At 37.3% G+C, this 24,339-nt stretch overlaps 2 protein-coding genes across 2 annotated transcripts; both read left to right on the forward strand.

Moving 5' to 3' along the window:
* Positions 1-353: 353 nt before the first annotated feature.
* On the forward strand, positions 354-7,274 carry LOC148821145 (uncharacterized). Its single transcript, XM_088932787.1, has 9 exons — positions 354-428; positions 2,184-2,251; positions 2,549-2,674; positions 3,823-3,897; positions 4,006-4,122; positions 4,455-4,478; positions 5,179-5,433; positions 5,546-5,644; positions 6,207-7,274. Exons 2-9 carry the CDS (start codon positions 2,200-2,202, stop codon positions 6,254-6,256), a joined length of 798 nt encoding a protein of 265 aa, XP_088788913.1. The 5' UTR covers positions 354-428; positions 2,184-2,199; the 3' UTR covers positions 6,257-7,274.
* A 3,921-nt stretch (positions 7,275-11,195) lies between these two features.
* arl3l1 (ADP ribosylation factor like GTPase 3, like 1) lies at positions 11,196-23,147 on the forward strand. Its single transcript, XM_088932488.1, has 6 exons — positions 11,196-11,291; positions 15,014-15,157; positions 18,115-18,231; positions 19,545-19,595; positions 19,927-20,112; positions 22,807-23,147. Exons 1-6 carry the CDS (start codon positions 11,274-11,276, stop codon positions 22,852-22,854), a joined length of 564 nt encoding a protein of 187 aa, XP_088788614.1. The 5' UTR covers positions 11,196-11,273; the 3' UTR covers positions 22,855-23,147.
* Positions 23,148-24,339: the final 1,192 nt, after the last annotated feature.

Below are 24,339 nucleotides of genomic sequence, written 5' to 3' on the forward strand. Positions count from 1 at the left end.
ACATTTTCTTAAATGTCACAGGTCATTCCATTCACTGAACTGGAATTGCTTGAACTCACTGGTTTTTCAAATCTTAAAGCTTAATAGTGTATATCCCCTTCACCCTCCCAAAAAACCACACATGGCAGTGAGTTTCAAAGTGGATTTTGTGACATAACATAAAAAAAAACTAAACAAAGTGATCTTAGTTAGACTATACCTGAAGGAAAAAAACTGATTTGCATCATGGAGTGTATGAATGTTATTATGCACTGCGCATAATATTAAGTATTTGCATTATTATCTCTCTACATTTTTAGAGAGAAAATCATGCAAAAGTCATTGCACAAGTCATGATCTGCTCTTTGAGAGCAATAATTCACTGCACTCAATAGTCATTGCTCTTTCACAGAAGCCAAATGTTAAGCAGAGAAGGTTAAAGAAATTAGGTAAGAACAACATTTCCTTTTAAAATGATTATAACTACATTTTGAAACATTTTTTTCTGCCTTTAGAAATATTTTTAATAGAATTTTTCAGTAGGAAATCTATTTGAAGCATATAATGAATTCTGTCTTCAAGATATGTACAGTAACTGTCTCACTTCATCTTTTAGATGTTTTTCCTTTGTTTTGATTTGATAACCATTGTATGTACTGGTATTATTTATCTATTACTACTGTAAATATAAAATGGCCTTTCTGACAATGTATAAATGATGTTGGTTAATGCTTACTGTATTTCATGTTTACAACTTGTGGAAACTTAATTTATTTTTTCAAGTGAAACAAAATGCAAATTTACTTAATGCTTAATGGATTATACCCCCTGTAAATGTATAATTAAATCTGAAATTGGGTAATGTATGTTCTTGTTTACAATGAATTTCTTTCCCGACTTTACTACAGTTTACACTTTTCCCATTTGAGGTAAAGATCTGAATAAATATTAATATGGTTGTATTTATATAAATCTTTGTATAGGACCTGAAAGCTTTACTATCATTGAGTCTGCTCTATACCAGCGCATTCTAGAGGTATTTTGAGACCATCTGTCCAACAGCTAAAGCTTAGCCAAAAATGGATCAGCTAACGAGACAATGATCAAAAACACACACCAGTAAATCTACAACTGAATAGATGAAACAGAAAAGAATCAGGATTATGGAATGCCCGGGTCAAAGTCCACACCTCAACACCATTGAAATGCTGTGGTGGGAAATCAAGAAAGCAGTTTATGAATGAATGCCCCTTAAATATCACTGAGCTGAAGCAGTTTTGTACGTAGGAACGGGCCAGAATTCCTCCCAGGTGATGTAAGAAACTGATAACTCAGTTTACTTCAAGTAATTAGTACTGTAAGGACTTGGTGATGACTAGATGAAGGTCTGATTTGTTTTAATATGCAAAACCATAAAATCATAGGGGGGGGTTACTTTCTTTTCCACATCACTGTATACCCCCCCACTGAGACACTTTGAGACCAGATTAAGTTTTAAATATATCTTTTAAGAGACTTACTTTAAGTTTTTAAATTTAACATTGCACCTTAGCTAAATTGGTACTGTTGCCCTATTGTAAAATAATTCATTTTTAGAATTATTTTCTTTTCATTTTGGGCTTTAGAGACAACAAGTTTTAGACCTGATGATCATCTATTCAGATTTGCATTTTAGGGTTATAGTATCCTACTAATACATACCTTCTCCAGTATGTATTTCTGTCAGGAGATTAACAAAAGTAAGCAAAAAATGAAGCCTGTATGCAAAATAAAATTCAAGTTAAAGGACTGTATCTGCAATAAGGTTTCAGTATTGAAAGGGCAAAAGCCAGCCCCACTAACACCTCTTCCAGTGGTTTTTCCCAGGAGGTTCCCATCCAGGTACTGACCAGGCTCACACCTGCTTAGCTTCAGTGGGCTGTCAGTTGTGAGTTACAGGGTGATATGGCTATATAATTTCACTTTGCACCCCTGTCCTTCTAGGACAGACCTCAGATTCTTATGAGAACTAAGCAGCTTTTTGATAAAGGATGGATCATACATGGCATACAGTTTATTTTTTATTTGGTTCAAAAGCTAATGAAGGCACAGTACATGGTTAACAACACAATGAAATATACAGTAATATCTAAAAATTTAATCCTGCTTCCACTGATTGCTTTTTAAAAGAGTACCGTATAAATGCTGTTTTTTTTTAATTGCAGCTTCTGTACTTTGAAAATGAAACCCTGTGGACTTCTTCCTTGTATGCTGGTTTTGATTTTTATTTCTAGTAAGTGGTTTGTCACTGTTTTTCTCTTTTATATATTTTTATTTTTAAATGGTATTATTACTGTGTTTGCAGTGTAGAGGTCCAAACCCCACATAAATCAAGCCATTTACCAATAAGGCACCACATATGGTGGACATACAGTATATGTACATAATATACAGTACATTTTCCTTGAGAATTCATGAGGGCTGATTTTCAAAAGTTTCTGTTTATACAATATCACATTTGAAGGCTGTATTTTAAAATATCAACTTAGCCTGTGTGAAATATTTTATGTTTGTGATTTTTTTGCCTTAGGTATCCAAATGGACATCATTGATATGTTAAATCTCTGCAAACAGTGCAATGTAAACAGCAACTGCTGCATACCATCTACTATTAACAATTTTTACCAACAGAGTATTGGATGGTCTTTCCATGTTGGTAAGCTTGCCTATTTTTAGATGATAGTTCCTGGAATCTGAAACGATGAAAGATTCTTCATTCTCTCTGAAGGAAATTACTGATTCTGTTTAAAATTAAAAGCAAGGAGACTATTATTCTGCATCTCTAAAATATTGACAGTGGTGTGTAACTCCTTTTTAATCTGAGCAGTTAACTCTCAGTTCTGTTCTAGTAAACACCTCATTTTCTCCTTTACTACTAGGAAGGCCTTGGAACAAATTTGAATTTATTATTACCTATATCAGGTTATGCTTAGATGAATTTTGTCCGTGCAATTATCTATCTGGTCCCTTTGCCACTCTAGTTCAGTTCATACCTTACAACAACCTGCCCTACTCATTACCACCAATAAACTATATTTCATAGTGTTACAACCAGAATTGAATCTGGATAATTAATCTATGAGTTTTATAATGGAGTAATGATGGATTTTCATCAGTGTAGTCTGATATCTGACCACTCATTTTTAAGTACTTAAAGTATGTGCTACGATCATAAGTCCCTCCTCTTAAGGGCACCGGCTCTTTCTTGTTTGCTTGATTGTCCTGCACCTGACTCCTATCCAGCCCCTCCCTACAAAAGCCAGATGCTCCTACCACTCTGGGCTCAACATTGGAAGATGGATGCCTGGAAACCCACCTACCAGTGAGTCCAGGAGAGGCTCAACGGCATAGGCTTTGCAACAGCGTCCTGACCATCTGGGTCTGGGGCTTGGAGCGCCTGGCCCTGTTACACCTTTTTATTCCCCCGACCCTTCGCCGGATCCCGCTCCGGCTTTTAACTTTTGTCTTGTCTGTCTTGGATGGATTACCCGGCTCTGGACTTTTGCTCCCTCTGGGCTGTCGCATGGACTACGCCCCCCCCGAGCACCAGTGCACCGTCGACATGCCCCCTTGTTCTTCTACCAGCCCCACTCCTAGTCTTCTTTCCCCCATGTTTGTTACACTCCCTTCCAGATTCTATCATCCGCATAGGGTCCTGATTAACACTGCGTGACAGTATGCAAGGAACCAATGATCATACTGTATATCTCATCTAAAGAGTTCGTCGTAAAGCTGTTAAAGAAAAATATGACGGCAAATTGTGTGTTTTGAATATTTTCTTTTATTTTCTCCTATACCTGACAGCTGAAACTGATTCGAAGGCAACAAATCAGTGCTGCGTCAACGTGTCTTTAAACATTTCTGAAGGCATAACTTCCTGTAAGTGCTGTTGTTTTTTACACTTTATAAAATTTTCATAGATTATGGAATGTTTTCAAGTTCCTTAATTGTATTGTGTTATATTTATTTAATATTTGGTTTCTCCAGCTGCCTGCAAATCCCTGGCGGAAAACATTACTAATGTATTGTGTAAAGCAGATAACAGTACGTGTGATGCTGCAGTTTCACAACCCAGCCAGAATTTTACAGATCACATGTTTTGTGGTAAGCACTTCAGCAGATAATGCATGCCTTATTAAAAAGTTGTTTTATTATTTTCTTTATTTTTGTAGTCCATACTTCTAAAACACCAGGAAAAGTACTTTGATCTATTAATTTAACTTATGTTTTACCTATCTAGTTCTCAATCTACAGTATGTACAGTATTACTCAGTTGTTTCCTGGCTTATTAATGACCCAGTTTGAGCAGCTGGGTTTTCAGATTTTTTATCCTTCTAAAGTTAGATTTATTATTAACATCAGGCCTTTTATAACAAGATCATTTTTAATGTCAATATATTTCAGTATTATAACTATATTCTCCTTCCATTTTTCAGTAATAGTCAAGGACTGCCTGAAAGGTATTTTTTTCTCAGTGTTCATTCCTAAGACACATGCTTTCTATTGTATATGGACCCAAATAATACTAATTAAGATATTACAGGGATATTTCTAAAGATTACTTCTCTGCAGTATATAATCAGCCTGCAATTATCTGAAAATGATTGTAAAAGATTTAAGTTGTAAGTCAAATAACAGATAACTGTAGAATATGAAATATTTTAGTATGTAAGAGGAGAGAGTTTATAAAATAAGTATTGAAGGACATACAGTCAGAACCTCTATGAAATGTTCCACTGGGTTGCAGCAATGGCCGTGATAATAGGGTTGGTGGTGGTGTATTTTTGCAATAAAAGCTGGAAATGTATCTATATCTAGTGAGTAGTGATTGGCAGGAAATACATTCAACCTCTGTCCTGAATGCATACTGTATTCATCAATAGAATGATTGATTACAAATGGCTTTCCACAGACTCACACTATTTTGAACTTTATAAAGTTAAAACTAAATCCTTTTACTCATCCCTTTCACAATTCATCAATTAGTTTAAGCACACATTTTCTGTATTTTTAGCTAGACATTTCTTGAACATTTTCACCCTCAGAAGGCATGCTTTAACTTGATTTTAATCCATTTGTCTTTAATTTTTTATTTAATGTACACATATCACAGAAGTAATCGATCTAATTATTATGTGTTTTTTGTACCTCTGATTGCAGCTTACACTGTTCCCATAAAAGCAAATTGCAAAGAAGTTCCTGAAGGCAATGACCTAACATTGTCCTGTGCCAATTATGTTCCTAAAGTGACTCAATTGTTTTATTGGTTCAAAGATGACCAGTTCTTGAAACTTACTAATTCAAGTGATCTGACATTAAGAAATGTGTTGCAAAACTACACTGGAATGTACCACTGTACTTGGAAAACACCATGTCTAAATCTGACTTCAAATAAACTTCATATTACTGTTAATAGTAAGTACATCTTCACTTATATTTTTTAAAAACATTTTTCAACATGTTCTATAGTATTTACAGAGAAACAGAATATAATGGTTTATGGTTTTGTCTGTGATTATACAACCAGGTGATGGTTTTATACTAATTCTTCTGTGTGGCATGGCTGCTGGGATATTTGTCTTTGGCTTGGCTGTCATGATGAGATGCATACTTAAAAAATCAAGAGGTAAGGTTTTGTGTTCCTGCTCTACTTTGAAGTAGCTCTCCCTCTAAATGTAGCACCATTAATAAGGTATACTGTAGCAGTGCACAGATAAATTTGACCTACTGTATACTAGTAATATCAGAACTAAATATTTACAGACTTTTAGAAAAGCAAGAAACCGTTGTCTGTAGTTTGCCAAAACCATGACTTGCCAGGTGCCTGCAGGCTTACAGTGATGCCAATGAGAGACACACAGCACTCCTCCAGCTGGTGCCAACTGTGCTGTTGGGCACTTGCAGCATGCCAAAAGACTATGAGAGGTCTCAACATGTGCCCTCACTCTTATTTTTCTCCATGCAGCCACAAGCTGACAATTGATCAATCGGATGGACATTTAAAACATATTTTAAAATTTTCACGTCCATGTTTAAAAACAATATCACCTATCCATGATCATTTGCCAAATACCTTTGCTTTCGCATTAACAAGTACACATTTGTGTATCTGCCTGTAACATTATACTTAACAGCTTTTTTTTTATTTTCATCTTCACCTTTTAATTTTCTGTTGTATTTCTTCACAGCCCAAAACACAAAAAGAAATGAGATGCATATCTACTCCAACGCTACTTAAATTTCTATAATTCTATAACATTCTATACAGTGTATGACCTATAATGGCCTTTTGCAAAATTCTGGGTGCAGCTCAATCTTTAGATCTACTGTGGAGGAAATGTTCAGCAATGTTTGTGGAGGGCCTCTTTAAAAAAATGGACAGTCTACTACTGTTATAAAAGGCAATGTTATTTTTTTCATTTACTGGGTAAAGTCAAGAAAGTGTTTCCAAAACACTATTTCTATTGTAAAAGAATTGCCTGTACATTTGTTGAACCAAAGTCATTACGCATGCTACACAGTATGGTATACCAGGCTATTCAATATAGAAAAGGAAGACTTTACAAACAGCTTCCATTAAAATATTACCTGATTTTTCGTTTAGAAGTTAAATGCTACTTTTTATCACATATTTGAATTTGCTTGATATGGGGCCTGATTATAATCTTATCTTCAAGATAAACGTATATTATATAGCAAAAGGAAAACCAGGAGACTGCTTGGAAATTCAAACATGGACTCTGGAAATGTAATGAAATCATGTAAAATCTAGTGTTGCTTATTGTTTTCATTATTTTTGATTTGTTGACAAATTAAAATTATATATTTTGTTCCCCCTCTATTTTGTACTTAAGACTCCTTATTTAGAAATTTGTTTTTGCAAAATGGAATGATGACAGCATTTGTTTCCTGCTAATTCCAAAAGTGTACCAAACTGGGTGCAACTTTAAAACTGAGAACAGGAAGCACTTATGTATGCAAAGAGTTATGGGTGTGTGGAACAATCTAACCAGTAACATTACACAAGCCACTCAAGTCATGTTCTTTCATGAACGGACCAGATCAGTGAATAATTTCACATCTCATTTGTAAGTGTTTTTACGTTCCTACCTCTAAATTATACTTCAGTAGAACATATGCACTAATTAATACTGTTTACCTAAGACAGCTTGTATCTGGATGATTAAATTTTGTTGTATATAGAAGACATTGTACACTTATACTGTATACTATAATAAATAATTATATAACATGTAGAATGTGTATCTCTGTTTTTTTATTTTGAAATTAAATATATTATTTTATAAGGAGTGAAGGGGTAAGTGAAACATGGGTGGTCATTTTATATGGACTGAATATAGTTTGAACTAAATTACATTTACATACTGTATAGAATGTACAGTATTTTTAATATAGTACACGTTTATCTTAAACTTACACATAAACGTACTTGTAACGCTTTGAAGTTTTGAGCAGATCTGGACAGGTAGTGGTCATTGTTCATGAGTTACAAACAATTGTAATATGTTTTAATATTGGCTTTGGTCTTCACGCATTTTAAAATGAGGTTCCTAACTCAAGAGAAGACTGTTACGATCCCTGCTTCAGAAGAAGACATAGATCACGCTGAATTAGGCAACCTATCAGATCACTTTTTCACCACCACACCTCCATCTCATTATATACTTAAGCACAGTCTTCCCTAACCTCCTCGCTCAGTATTGGTTTTCCGTGTGAGCTTCATTACTGCTTTACGCTTTTTTCTCGTTTACACCTTTTCGGCTTGGAACTGCTTTTCTCTGTTGGACCAATGGCTTTTGGCTTATGGCTTGGCTTAGGAAAGTACTCTCCTTGGTTTCGGACTCCTGGCTTTCTTCTTTGAACTACGGCTTCCGGATTAAGACTCGGTTTTGGCAAGTACCCCTCCCGGTTTTGGATTTCTGGCTTTCTCCTCTTGACTACGGCTCTCGGATTATGGCTTTGACTCGGCAATCACGCTCTCTCGATTTAGGATAACTGGCTTCCCCTTTTGACTTAGTTTTTTCGAATTGCGGATAAGATCTTTTACAGGATTATTTTCCTGCTCCCGCATTAGGGTTTATTTCTTAGTTTTGGTTTTATTAGCCAGACTCGTAACAGAATACTGAGCTCTTCATTCCAACTGGTAAGTTCCTGGCAGCCGTAAGATGGGACATCGAAGTAATAGTTAGACGCGCCTTGGCTGGTCAGACTGTACCTCCTCAGTGCTCCCTGGATAAATTATTCGTCTCAACCCTAGTTAGATCTTAGGTTCTTCAATGAGGACATGAGTCCAATTTCGCCGGACACCCTGGAATCCAACGTACATTGGATTTTATCTCCAGAGACTTCTGGTGGCCAACAATTGCTAAAGATGTCAGGGAGTATGTCCAGGCCTGTTCTATCGGTTCCCAATATAAGTCGTCTCGGATGAGGACGGCATGTCCTCTTCAACCCCTACACATCCCCGACCATCCTTGGACCCAGCTCTCTGTCGATTTTATTACTGACCTTTCACCCAGCAAAGGATACTCCACAGTCATGGTAGTAGTGGATCGCTTTTCAAAATCTGCTCATTTTATTCCCCTGCCTTCCTTGCCTACAGCACAGGAACTGGCAGACTTATTTGTGGTGCATATCTTCCATCTTCATGGCATCCCTAAAGACATTGTTTCGGATAGGGGCCCCCAGTTTGTATCCCAATTTTGGAAGGCTTTCTGTATGTCACTGGGGGCTTCAGTCTCACTAATGTTAGCCACCCACCCCAAAGCTAACGGTCAGCGCATAAATCAAGAGCTGTAAACCTTCTTACGGGCATATATTTCCTCTACTCATGAGAACTGGGTGTCATTGCATCCTTGGGCAGAATATGCCCATAATTCTTTGTCAACTTCCTCTACAGGCATGTCACCCTTCAAATGTGCCTTGGGTTACCAGCCTTCTCTTTTCCCAGATTCCCCTCCAGACATGGAGATTCCATCTGTTCAGGAATATGTCACAAATCTGCCAAACTACTGGAAAAATGCAAAAGCCACCCTGCTTCGCACCTCAGCTCGGCAAAAGAACATGGCGGACCGGCACCATCGAACTCTACCCAGACTTCGATGTGGACGATTTGTCTGGTTGTCTACCTGCAACCTTCCACTAAAGCAACCATCTCACAAGCTTGCCCCCAGGTACATCGGCCCTTTTCGCATCCTCGCGCACATCACTCCAGTAACTTATCGACTGGCCTTGCCTCCTACCCTTAGGATTCACCCTACATGCCATATTTCCCTCCTTAAGCCCTTTTACAGATCCACTTTGTCGAAACCCCAACCCAAAACCCCAACTGCCTCGGGTAATTGACGGACTTCCTGCCTTTACTGTAAATAAGATTCTGGACTCCCGTTAGTCTCGTGGGTCCCTGCAGTATCTCGTTGATTGGGAAGGCTACGGTCCAGAGAAACGATCGTGGGTACCGGAGAAGGATATACTGGATCCAACCCTGATCTGGGACTTCCATCACAACGTCCCTAATTGTCCCGCTATGGCGTCAGGAGCTGCCCCTCAAGGGGGGGTAATGTTATGATCCCCGCTTCCCAGCAACGGAGTTCGGTCAGCAGAAGAAGACGTAGACCACGATGAATTAGGCAACCTATCGGATCACTTATTCACCACCACACCTCCATCTCATTATATACTTAAGCAGTCTTCCCTAACCTCCTCGTTTAGTATTGGTTTTCCATGTGAGCTTCATTACTGCTTTACGCTTTTTTCTCGTTTACACCTTTTCGGCTTGGAACTGCTTTTTGTTTGTTGGACCTATGGCTTTTGGCTTACGGCTTGGCTCTGGAAAGTATTTTCCTTGTTTTTGGACTCCTGGCTTTCTCCTTTGAACTATGGCTTCTGGATTATGACTTGGGTTTGGCAAGTACCCCTCCCGGTTTTGGATTTCTGGCTTTCTCCTCTTAACTACGGCTCTTGAGTTACGGCTTTGACTCGGCAATCACGCTCTCTCGATTTAGGATTACTGGCTTCCCCTTTTGACGTTTTTTTGAATTGCAGAAAAGATCTTTTACAGGATCATTTTCCAGCTCTCGTATTAGGGTTTATTTCTTAGTTTCTTAACAAAGACAAAGCAATATTATACTAATTTTAATTTATCTTAATTTTAATTTTAATTATGCTATTACAATTTTAGTATTTATTTAGGAAGGATTTGTGATTTCGGAAAAAAAAATCTGTTTATTTAATAGTAGAGGGACACAACTTTTTTTTTAATAAATCTGCGTGATTTGGATATTTATCCTGCTAAATATAGTTGTTTCTCTTCTGCGAATAACACTTATCCACAAGCATCAGTGACAGGTCATCAGTATTAAATCTCTCTTCACATTAAGGTGACACCTACAAGTCATTCTACAGATTATTTTACAATCAAACTCAGGCCACCTATACAGAGGTTTGTTTTGACTGCTACAGGTAGACATTACAAAGGGGGGAAAATATCAATAAAATTTCTCTGTTTATAACAGTGAAATATTTACCATAGGTGAGGTCCCCTTTTCAGGCCATATAGGCCCATGGGGAATGCAGGGCAAGGGCCACCATTTTTCTCAACCATCCAACACTGGAGGTGATGTGGTCAGCATCACACTCTGGCTGGCCTATTACCCCTGGAAGGATTAGCCCCTGGTCCTCATTTGGAAAGCAGGCTGAGTGGACCTGGGAGCAGTCTGGTAGAAATTAGAGTAAGCTACATCACTTGCCCCTACCTGGGATGCCCTTGCTGTCTGGGCTACCACAGCTCCAAAATATTTGCCGTATTAGCACTAAAAGACCAGTCCGGTGCACGATTACATCAAAACATAAACATTTCTCATTTTTGAAAATAACACTAAAATTCAATCCTGTTGGGATGATAAAAGGTAAGGAAGAAGAAGAGATACATGTTTTCAAATCCATGAATGTCAGGTAGTCCACATGACTTCCAGAGCAGCAGGTGGCACAGGGATAATCCAGGTAATTATTTAGTGCCGAAGAGAGGGAGGTATACGTGGAAGACTGCAGCTAATTCTGGAGTTCTAATCCTTCCCTGCCCCCACAGAGCCAAGAAGAGAGAAGACAATCCCAGCAGACTTAGCATATTGCACAAGTGTAACCAGAGGAATAGAGAATCCATTCAGATGACCAGGGCACCTCAATAGAATGTAGCTACGTTTCATTTCTGTTGCTGAAAACAAAAACAACCTACAATGGGAGAAGTGCAAAAGGTGCGGTTTGGAATATTGTTTTGTCTCTTTCTATGTGATTTAGTATGATCCTGGTATTTTCAAGGTAGGTGGGTACCTGTGAGTAATACTCTTTTAGAAGGGATATGGGTTGGGATTTGATGAAATGGTTAAAAAGCTTGACAGCTTAACAGATTCTCAACTTCATAAAACTGAAATCTAATCTAAAAGGCTGCCTCGTGGGCCCAGCAATAGTTTTGATCTTTCGAACTTTCAAATAATCTGAATTATTTGAAATTCTAATTTAATACTACTACTCCTTACTACTGATTATGATTGTCCATATTAGGGACTATTTATCCTTTCTATTTTGCATGCTCTATATTTACACAAAAAAAAAACATTGAACTGAGCAACAGTTTTCACTGATTCTTAATGGGATTTCAATGATTAATCAAAGTAATTCATTAAATAAAATTTCAGTATAATTTTCTGTAATTTCCAAGGAGTATCTCATATCCAAACAAAAGATACTATATATTACTTGGCTGACACTTTTATCTAAAGCAACTTGCTGTATAGTTTGTGGAAGCAATTTGAGGTATAAGGAGAAAGGGCACAACAGCAAGATCCAAATGCAAACCCACACACTTGTAGCTACAATTTCAGATTGCTGTTAACATATGCACTTAGACAGCACTCAAGAATATTTATGATCTATAAGCATTTATTTTGTATTTTATTACTGAATCACAGAATGCTGAGTTAATGTGTCATGCATGTCTTATTATTATATAAAGACCAGTATTACTCCTTTATTACTGACAAAGGACTTTGTACAAGGCCACAATATATCTATGATATGTTAAGTACTAGTGTGTCAGTCATACATAGTTAATCCATTCCTTGTAGTTGATGCTTAAAATACTTTTTCACTATTTTCCCTGACATCATATACTGTAAGATCCATTGTATTGTTATAAGGAAATTAGGGAGATGATGATGATGATGATGATGATGTTGATGATTATTATTATTATTCTGGTTGTTGTTGTTGTATTTTTTATTTATTTGACTGATTTTTTCACCACATAAAACAGTAGTCTTTCCCATACACAGAAGTATTTTTTTATTGAAATAGACAAGTACAAATTATTCTGGATAATACAGTGCCCTCTAGATTTATACCCCTGATGAAATAGATCAACATCATATAGCAGAATGATTTATGGATTGGATAATGTGTCTCACTTAATAAAGTACAACAATGTTCTATTATAATCATAACAGTAGTCTACAGATCATAAAGTACAGAGGAAGCACAGAGCAAAGTCATGTTTGTCAAATTCCAGAAAAACGAGGGCTTTAGCAAGACGCACTATCCAATCTGTACGTGTTTCTGTTATTTGGTGTTTATGTCATATATTAATATATGAAACACCCCTATTTCATCAGTTGTATGAATAATTTTGGTCAGTACTGTACGTGGAGTGTATGCAATATGAGGGTTTCTAAAGTCCAGCCTCTTGCCTTTTCTACTTAATCTGTTCAATAAGCAAAATAGGGGCAGCATCGACAGGCTTAAATATATAAGGACTCCTTTCATGCTGGATTCACTTTTAGTAACCTCGAAGGCTTGTTAGTTTCCTGTGTCCTATGTGTTCGGCAAACAGGATTATGGAGGTTAACACAATTGTACCACAAATTACACTTTCAACTGTCTTGGTCTCCATTCTGTTGGATCAAGGTCATATTCTGTCTAGACATATGTGTACACTGGTGTACAAGGGTGTCTCCACAGTAAAAGATGTTCTCCAAATCCTTTGCAAACAAATTGATAGTGACAGGAGTAAGATACTGATGCCTGGAAGCTCAATGTAATGATCAAGCACAAAGGCAGCTGTAACATTTGCTCAGCAGCAACATTTGGGAAGGGAAAAAAGATGACCTAAACATAGTCTGCCTCAACACTGTTAACTGGATAGCCATGTCCAGAATTGTTACCATTCTACACTTAAAAAAAACACAATTTGGCACTTCAAACATCCAGACAATGACATTTGTGGCCTGGGAACTATAGAGAAAAGACGTTGAAATCACTGCTCTGAGTGGAATCTAACGAGCTGGAGAAGAGCAGTGCTCTGAGAGTATTTTAACCCTGCTCAGTCTCTCCTTGGTGATCCAGCATTGACATTTTCACCACTTCACTCCTGAGCCACCTTCCAGCATCTCAGCAGAGCCCTTCCTGTTCCTGATTTCCAGTCCTCTTGGGCTCCATCTGGGATCTCTACCCATGGCTGTGCTGTCCAGGTGGGACCAGGTTCAGACCCGAACCCCAGCTGTCGACTGCCTCAGCCGGGCCACAAGTCCATCTCCTTATTCCACCCTGATGGCACACACCGGCCTGGTCTCCGGAGATGACCCCCTGATGAACACATGCCCATTCCAGCCCGGAGACAGACTTGTCTAGTGGATGACCGCCCTGACTGGGAGTCTCCTGCCTGGTTTCAGTGGCAAACCCCTCAGCCCTCCACGGCGTCCTGGAATGAAACACAGCTCTGGACCTTGGTGGCTCGTCCCTGTTCTACACCAGCCTTCCCTGGACTTCCCTCTTCTTCTCCTACGTTTCAGTCACTCAGTCCACCTGCCCGCACCCCGCACAGCCCTTTCTCCAGCCCAGCTGCAGGATTCTGGACTGAACCTGATGTGTCCAAATCACTTGCTTCTGGACCTTGACTTCTGCGGACAGTTTTACCTCATGCTTGCTTTGTGTCAGCTTGTCTTGCACCCGAGGTGCAGTGATCTGAAAATTCACCCTGGACTGTGGAACCTTAGCTCTTGAATCCATAAGGACTTACCTGGGGGGGCAGCTGTAGTCCTTGTATTTTGATCTCAAATGAACAGTGATCCAGTAAACCTACAGAACATGATTTTTACATAGGTTTCTTTAATATGTAATAAAGGATCTATGAAATGTCCTTAAAATATGTACTAAAATGTCCTTAAACTTGTGTTACAAACTAACTTTTACTCAAGTCTTTAAATTCAATTGTCTGGCTGCTTCATGTCTGATTCTGCCCATAGTGAAGGTTTCTTTTCTGGCAATAGGAATAACTATGGAAGCAACAGAAAGGAGTAGTGATGAAAGGAAAGGCTATTTGATGAAATAATAAACGTAATGCTGTACAGTTTGCACCAGTCCTTTTAAAACAAATATTTCCATCATTATAAATAAACAAATGGACACACAAAAACAGCTTTGCTTCATATGTGTTCCATTTTTACCTTCTATTTTTTTAAATGAATGTTACAAAATGTTTTATCACAAGCCTTTTATAACCAGAACATAGCGTTGCTTTCTTTTATGTTCATCATTAAAGTATATTTATATTTCATTAGAATATACTGCAGAATATATTATATTTCATACATCACATAAAGAGAGAATTTACTTTTTCAAAAACTGTTAGGTGAAGTTCTTCATGGATTTTGCATTTGTTAAAGATTGTTTGCATGGAGGACTCTCAAATTTCTAAACAAATCTGTCCTCTACTTCGGACGGATCTAATTTTGTTATATCAGGCAGACAAGGTCAGTCATTAGGGTAGCGTTGTTTTCTTGTGCCAAATCCTTTTCGGCTTAGAAGCAGGTTACGAACACCATACTTCTTTGACAGACTCCTGTCGCATTCTGGTCACTGCTACACAACCTGCTCACATCAGTTTAAAAAAATAATATTGTAACCTCTTTTGACTCTATTTTAGGGTTTATTTTCTGTCATTCAGAAACTGAAAGGTTCCACTGAGCAGGAGTTGAGGATAGTTCTTCTGGGATTGGACAATGCTGGGAAAACGACATTACTGAAGAAGCTTGCTTCAGAAGATGTGAACACAATCACTCCAACACAGGTAAGAAACAGGAATGGAATTTGACCGTAATGGGGACAATGGATAATGAGGCTATGCAACATTATATAATTCTTCCTACTTGTAATTAAAGTACTATCATGAAAAAATAAAAATGTGAAATTTGTGGATACAGGTGTACTGTAAGATAATATGCATTGTTGACAATATTTATGAAAACGCATTCCTGTTATATTTCTGCATTGTAATGCTGATCCTTTCTCTTGATTATTTTCAGATTACTGTACGATTAGTTTCAGCAATTTTGAGCATTTGACGTTAGTTGGGCTCCCAGGTCACTCCACTCGTGTGGCTGAACCCATGGAGTAAATGTGGAAAAGCTGTAAGGGTTTCTTATTGATAAAACATGAAGAGCAGAATTATTATGGTTGGAATTAGGACAGATGCCTTTCCTTATTGTTTTCTTGTTCTGAATTTAAGCCTTGCCATCACAGCAAGGCAAAACTCTAATACTAACAGCTAAGTTGAACAACTTGAGCTAGTGGGGGTAATGTCTTGTAGATAGGTACATTCTCAAACTTCATTCACCATTTTATTTTATGTTACTGATACATCCTGTCTAAAATCATGAAAAAGTATTGTACTCCTCTTGTACTCCAGTTGTAATTGGCTGTAATTCAATACAACCAGCTAAATTACTCCTTACAAGCAGACTCAAATGGATGCAATAGATCTTGTGTGTAAGGCAGAGGTCAGACAAAACCAGCAGTAGTGACTCCCTACTAAAGCAGTAAATCTTGATAAGTGCGCTAGAGCTCCTCTTGTACTCAACATATAGGCACCTTGTGTTGCTCTTTTCTGCTCCTAAACTGTTTTGAACCCTGATACAGGACCAGATTAGTTTTCCCTGAAGGTGAAATTCCTTAAATTGAGCCAAGTCCTCAAATGAGATTGATCCACCAAAGTAAATTGTGTAACAGATTGGCAGAGAAAATCAAGTTAATCTGCCTCTGAATTGGATAATGTTGCTGGGGTGTGAATACTGGTCAACTAAAGAAGAAAATAGCCTGAGAAGTTGCATCACTAATCTAGCGTGGAAATAAATACAACCTTTATTTATTTAAAGAATTAAACATGATTTCTAAAAATCAGACTGAAATATACAATCACATATAATACATGGATAATGCAGAGAAACACTAATTCTCTATAGTTATGATAAAATAAGATAATAAGATAAACACTAGAGTTTCAATGTTCAATAGTTCCAGGTGCTAGTAGAAATGTCTGCACATGGTGCTTGGAATTGGCAATTTCTTTATTCACCAAAGAATAATTAGTTCTGCAGTATTGTTTTTAAATGAGATTAAAAAGCAATCTGTGTTTGAAGAGCCTGAGGCTCTTGTAAGCTTATATTAAAGCTTATCACTTTTTACTGTCTTTGGAGGACTCACTTTATTACTTTTCTCATTCTGGGGGGCAGGAGTTCTCCTAGATAATTTTTTGTTTCCTGGAGCAATGAGTCCATGGTATGCTTGCTTCACATGAAGGATTGCTGTTGGTCAGTAGTTCTGTATTTTTTAAAGGCACAAGTATTATATGTTGTGGGTGCCAATGGTGAATAGCCTAAAAAATGTGCCAGACATGATACATGGATTATTTTCTAATATTAAGCTGCAATTAAGATGTTTTCACAAGCATAATAACCTTTGCTGATTAAGAAATTTAGCCTACATAATTAGCTATATTATCAATGATATGTCTCTTTTTTATCACCATTTCTTTTTCATATAAGATAGCCAGACAACTGTGTATTCCAGAACACCTGACCTTTTACATAGATTTAATTGTTCTTTTCGATACAGTAAAAAGGTTTTGGATTAATGGAGTCAATACTATGCCAGCGACATCCTTCAAAGTAAGTTCCTGCACTACAAGGACATTTGGATGGACCATCATCATCTCTTTGACAGTTGTTATACCTTATTAATTGCTGTTCAGTTGACTAGTCCCGCAGTCTAAAACAATTTGGAAACAATGGCTGCAACATTGCAATTCCTCTATTTAATACTAAATAGTGACCTAAAACATCCAAGGTTGTTAGAAATTGCACTTTCATACTATTATGGTGTTTCAGTTTTGCCACAAACAATTGCTGAGTAAACTTTCTCTGCTCTCACTTCATACAGCTTCACTCATCCTCATTGGCACCAATATAAACTGGACACTCTGCCACAGTGCTCTGTCTATTATAGTAGCACTTAATCCCTGTCACTCCCTTGGATTTGATCTCTTCTGGATCATCTACTGTAACTTGTGCAGGCCCTACTGTAATTGGTGCAAATGAATCCTTCTAATCTAACAGACTGTTAGACTTTCCCATGGGACTAAAGATTTTAAAGTATTGCAAAGGTTGTTTATCTAATGCAAAACACTCCATAGCATATTATTCATTGTTATCCTAAGTTATGTAGAAAAAAAAAGTTGCAGGCTGGCAGCAAACATTGCAGAATGCTTTAAAGAGGCTCCCCGTTTCTACAAAAAAGGAAAAGAGTGACAAACACTAGGTTGACAAGTTACAAATAATTTGTTACAAAATATGCGATATGGTTGTTTTATGAGATAAGAAAAGGTTATATTGCTAATACGTCTGATTGTGTCAAGTCCACTCACATAAATTGACCAAAGTGGTCAAATTAAATTTGCAAATAAAAAAAACAATAGTATGCTATCACTAGTAGGAAATATTAAGAATTGTTCAGCAAATGTTCAGCAAATTGAAACTGAGCAAATTTACTGATTTACGTGGTAACTAGTCTCTGTCAAAATAAAAAGTCCATAGTGCACTTTTAAAGAAAGTTTTAACAAACGTTCAAGTATTCAGCAACTTTTTATGCAATCAGATACACAGTATATTTTCAGTGTTCAGAAATGTAAAATTATGCTTTTAAATGCACCGAGCCTACGTTCTTTTATCATTTTAATTTCCTCTACTGCAGGGTTTCAATATTAAAAGTGTGGCTTCCAATGGTATGAAACTGAATGTCTGGGATATTGGAGGCCAACGGAAAATTCGCCCTTTCTGGAAGAAGTATTTAGAGAACACAGACTTGTTGGTGAGCAATCTGAAATTATTTTCTCCCACTTTTTAAAACTCAGCCTTCCATCAGGGTATGATACTCAGCGCTGAAGGACTAGGTAGTAAATCTGAATCTTGTCTCCTTTTTTAAGAAAAAAAAACATAAGGAAAAAATCTCCAAAGTTTCTCTGTCTTTGTTAATTATGTTTTTGTATAATTCAATCACACTCTTTCCTCAGAAACAAATAAATACTAAACCTCCATATGTCTTTCTAATATTAATATGAGTTTCAACTTTACTATAACTTGTTTTACTTAGTAACACTTTATACTATGGTGCTGCTTATAAATGTTATTTTAACATTCTATGAATATTTAGAAGATGTAAAGATAACATACAGTATAACAGATTGGACATATTGGAGGTTTTTTAAATTTAGGAGTACTTGCCAAATACAATTTACAAGAAAGTTCTACTTATTACTTTATTTTCATACCTTTATTACTTATTCACCTTATTATTGCATTTTCTTCTTTGTTAACAATGTTCAAAAAGACTGAAGGTATGTCAATAAGAAATATATGTAAAAAATGGGGGCTATCAATTGACTCAACAAGTAAAGCCTTTGGCTGAGGCACAGGTTCTTTTGCTAATTCGAGCCTGGGTCAGGTTGCTTGCCAACTGTGACTGGGTTTCCCCAAGAAGTGTCACATAGTTGGTTGAGTTGCCAGGATAGTGCTGGGATGAACCTGTTGGGGCTTTCTCAGCTGCCTACCAAACAGAGACTCCTGCAGCCTGCCTGGCACTTGCAGGCTTGCACACATGTCAATGAGAGACAGAGCAAGTTAGGGGCCATGGAGCCTGCAGCATGTCAGATGGTTTAGCAGGTGGGAACGTCTGAGGAGCACATTTGTGGTCTCTGTCTGTGTGGGTGCAGGAGTCTTAAAGAAACTGGAAAATAGAGATTGGGTGAGTATAAAAGAAAATGTGTCAAAATAATAAAAACCTATTTATAACTCCTTTATAAATTGCCACAGAGGAATAATTAGTGTTGTGTTTTTTGTCTTGTTTAGAATTTAAGATAGTTTTATGCTTCTTTCTTCAAAAAGAAGAAATGATTTTCCCCCTACATATTTCATGACTTTATCAGTTGTTCTTGCACTGATAGATTTCTGGATGATTGGTCAACAGTTAATAGATGATAAAGGCGCAGTGTGGCAATGTGGCAGTCTGCCAGTACAGGGTCATTTTACATTCTAACAATGCTTCTTTCTGTCTGACTATGACTTTGATGTAGAGCACATACTTTCATGTAAGCCTTGTAAATAAGTCAGCTTTCTTTTTTACAGATCTATGTCATAGACAGTGCAGACAAGAAACGGTTTGAAGAAACAGGCCAGGTAATGTATTTTTTACTGTAGGTCATGCCAAAACCCTGCATCATTTTTTACTACTGAGAACTTTATATTCTTACCATGAGAATTCTGGGACAATTTCCAGACTGTTGCACAATGCTTCTACAGTTATCACTTTGCCTTGGTATTAAGTAGCACTATAAGCAAGTTAAAATACAAATGTTAAAATCCCATACCTTTTTAAAATATGCAGAAACAAATTAATGAGAAGGCAATCGACTTTAAAAACCCGATTCTCCTCACCACATCTTGGAGATATTCTATATGTCCTCATGGTTTTATTTGTTGTGTTCGTACTGTATCTCACCTGTTTCAGGAACTTTCTGAACTCATAGAGGAGGAGAACCTGAAAGGTGTCCCTGTGCTCATCTTCGCTAACAAGCAGGACCTGGTGTCATCAGCTCCAGCAAGTGAAATTGCAGAGGGGCTCAACCTTCACACATACCGGGACAGGGAGTGGCAAATTCAGGCCTGCTCAGCACTGTCAGGGGAAGGCGTGCAGGTAAAAGCATCATCTGGTAGCCTTGAAGCAGTGGCCTGACAAAGATGATGTCCAGAAGAGAATACACCATGCTGTAACATGTTCTTGCTTGGGATTCAGACAAACATGGCGAGTCCAACACTGACTGCCCTCTGGCAGAAGAGAAATCTATATATTCCAGTCGGCATTTTTTAAATGGGTTGAAATAATTGAAGTTTAAATGACTGAATCTCTTCAATCACACATGAGCGCAATCCAAACGTTTAGCACTTACCAACCCAGAAAACATTTCCAAAAGAATTAGTGATGTTTTATGTAATACTTCTCAATCTTGAAATTAATGGTAGGGACTGGAAAGTGAATCGTGGGTTTTTAAAAAGGAAATGCTGTAATTGAGGCCCTGTGTGTCAAGTGAATGATGCCTGTTCACTTTCATAACATATCACCATAACATCTATGTCCCAGGTTACATGAGGAAAACCGTAGGTACCTTTTGTCTCTTTTGGTCATATCCTGCATAGATTGTTCTTTGTAATACCTCTAGCAACCAGAAGTTAATATCAAAATCCTAGCATTGCAATTTCTCTGAGTGCACAGCAATTATTCCAGGTGACGAGTTTCAGGGAATGTCCAATCAACACACTGGTACAGTATGTACAATATTACATGACTCAGTCTTTTATTAATTGCTATGACTTGCTAAGATAAAGGGAAATAAAAGAACAAAAGCAATTATTATTCCTCTGGCAGCTTAGTGCTTTATATGTCCCCATGTTGTAGTCCTCAAAATGTGATTGGCTGTTGCTCTGAACAGTGGCAATTTGTATCAGATGTGACTTTTGTCAGGTCAAGACAAACAATCAGTTACTGCAATAGGTTCAAACAGAAGGCTTTTTTAGTCTAGATTTTTTAATTTGTTAATTTAAGAATTTTAAATTTTAATTTAAGAAATTTGGAAATTCATAACACAAACCGCATATCAAAATTCTAACATTTACCTTTTGTAAACATCAGTACACAGTACACATCTTACATTCTGTGGTTCATAGATTTTGTATCTGTATCTGTAAATTTTCATTTGTATCTATTCCTCACCAAGGCAATTAGCTTTCTGAATAATTTCTGTGCTACTTATACATACATGTCTGGTATTGTTATTACAAACTTTACTTAAATATAAGCTTATATACTGAAATATAAAAAAATGCTAGATAGAATTGATGTATTTTATCAGTACTTGTATTGGTAGATTTTAAATCCGTATGATCCCATCTATTTTTGAGGGATTTACAAATATTTAAAACTCTAGTCTGCACTTAGAATCATCAAAATGGAACAGAACTACTGTAATTGCACACAGCCATATTTTTTATCATGAACAATACTTTTGTTTTCAAGTAAAATGCTGCAATGATTTCTAAAATATTAGTCCTATAGAGCTATTCTGTAGGAGATGAATGTTTGCATAAATGAATGTCTTATCTTACGGAAAATATTTCAAATCAGCTTTTGAATTAAATCCAGCCATAAACCCCATTTAAAGCCTTCATTAAACATTACTGTCTGTTCAGTGCAAAATAAAAACCTATCATTATTGTAATGCAACGGGGGCTCAGGCGGGCGCCCTTGCCGCATCAGGTCGGCCCCGCACCGTCCGGGGCTCGAACGTCACTCTGCAGGGACCCAGCCCGGTGAGCCAAAGAGAGATCTCCCTACAGCCCAGTAGCTGTAGTCCTGCTATCACAGGGAAGGGCGGTGACGTCACCTGCTCTGGTACGCCGGCTCTTACACAGTGCCTGTCGGCCGTAAGCGTTACACTCTCCCCCGCTTAAATCGCCATCCCCGGCGAAGGGCTATCCCACCCCGCTTCTGACACCAATGTAACGCAACGGGGGCTCAGGCGGGCGCCCTTGCCACATCAGGTCGGCCCCGCACCGTCCGGGGCTCGAACCCAGGACTCCCGCGTCACTCTGCAAGGACCCAGCCCAGTGAGCCAAAGAGAGATCTCCCTACAGCCCAGTAGTTGTAGTCGTGCTATCACAGGGAAGGGCGGTGACGTCACCTGCTCTGGTACGCCGGCTCTTACACAGTGCCTGTCGGCCGTAAGCGTTACATTATTATGAATTTTTCTGTTGCATTCACTGTCTGAAGGTTTATTTATGATTAATTTCCCTATTGGTGTGTTTCATTCTTCACTACCAGATGAGAAACAGTAATTGCCTTGAAGTGTACATGATACACTACATTGAGTTTTATTGAATTTTCCTTAAAGCAACAACATGATACTTTTTCCAATATAGATGCAGTTGTCAGTTACAGTTTTGCCTTTACACAGACGTGGTTAAATGGTCTAAATACAAGACTAGACCCAGCTCAGAGTCTGCATATAATAATCAAATAATAATAATATGCTGTTAAAGTATATTTCTTTGTTAGTTTATATGTTTTATGCTTGTGGCTTATTCAACTTAACACCTTCTCAGTTTTTGGAAATTTATAAAAATATGATTAACCATGATATAAATCCTATAGTTCAAGAAGCTTTTTATGGCATAACAATAAACATGTGCACAAAAAGATATCCTGAAGATAAATTATGAAATACCCAAAAAGTAGGTTTCTTAGAAATTAAAGAGTGTATTCATTAACCCAAGCTATCCAAGGATGTTCAAATTCAGTTCTGAAAATACTAATTCCTGCTTTATTATTTTTTAGGATGGGATGAACTGGATCTGCAACAACATTGTTAATAAGAAAAAGTAACATCATTATCTACAGTACATTGTTAAGCAAATAATCCTTAATGTTCACTTATACTTTAAGTGAGTTATTGCTGTTAACAGTAATTATGTTAATCATGTTTGCAGCTTTAAGCTATCTCATTTGAAATTAACTGCTGGAAAATAAAATTACCAAGATCTGTGACTGATATTAATGGCCTTTTCTGCTAATATTCATATACAGAAAAGGAAATCTATCAGTCAAGATTGGTTTACTAGTGCAGATTGATCTATCAAAACTGCATGGTTTCTTTGGTTGATAAGCTGTAATGTACAATTTTAAAAATAAAACACTAGATCATTATTGTTTCCTGTGTTCATTCATTCCCCTGTAATTATTGTAACTAGAAAGAGGTTGACAATTTCAGTCATTACATGTATTGTACTTTCAGAAAGCAAATGACTGATTGCTACTTATGGCACAAGAACTGTGGGTTATGTATTTGTTTGTACTCTTAGATCACACTGCTTAAAAATCAGTTCTGTGTAGGTATTGTTTTTACTATTACATTAGTTTAATTCATTTTCCTTAGGAAGGAAAGTGCTGTTTTCTAATTTTCGGAAAACTTTATAACAATGGGAACACTTCATGACTAATTTTTATAACAACCATCTTTTCAAAGTACTAAAAGGTACTGTTACAGTTACAGTATGAAGGTAGAACCACAATAAAATGTAATGAAATACAGCACTTGAGCTTTCACCTCTGATGACTTTCCTACCATGTCTACTAACAGAATATAATACTAAAAGATCTAATCCAGCCATTCCTTGAAAGATGTCAGGGTATGAGCTTCAACAACACAGCTGGATAGCGATTTCCTGCCTCACTCTCAGCAGTGAAATGCCTGGTGTTCTAAATGCCTAGTAGAATTTTTTCAGTCTGTGGGTTTCCCATCTTACATGTATTGTTTATTATTTTATGACCTGTACACAATACACTGCTTTTGTCTACATTGTCATCCCCCAGGTTTTTACCCTGTTTTTAATACTGTCTTAATCTTTTTGACTTTTCCTTGCAGCATCTACAGTGTTTGCTAACTCTCTTAATTTCATGTGATCTGCTCATTTTACTAGTGTACTAATTATACCAGAATTCAGATGATTGACATACACTAGAAAAAGCACTCTGGTACCAACACTCCACTCTGGTACCAATCCATAGGCAGGTCATTTCCAAATCCATGTCACATTGGCTCATCGGGCAAGAACTTATCCTGGTTTCTGTGACATTAAGCAGATGAGAGAGCACAAGACACACAATATAGAACACTGGTCCATCGCAGGGATTGCTCACAAGCAATGCTAGTCCCCATTTCTATAGCCGTGTGGACTGGGGAACTGGGGTAAAAGTAAAGTACATTGCTCATGATACAATAGGACTGTCTGCAGTGGGGACTTAAACACACAACCTTTTATGAGAAAACGTATTAAAAGCCATCTGAATATCTAAACATACCATATCATA

The sequence above is a fragment of the Atractosteus spatula genome, chromosome 14 (assembly GCF_055471065.1).
Source record: "Atractosteus spatula isolate fAtrSpa1 chromosome 14, fAtrSpa1.hap1, whole genome shotgun sequence".
NCBI lineage: Eukaryota > Metazoa > Chordata > Actinopteri > Semionotiformes > Lepisosteidae > Atractosteus > Atractosteus spatula.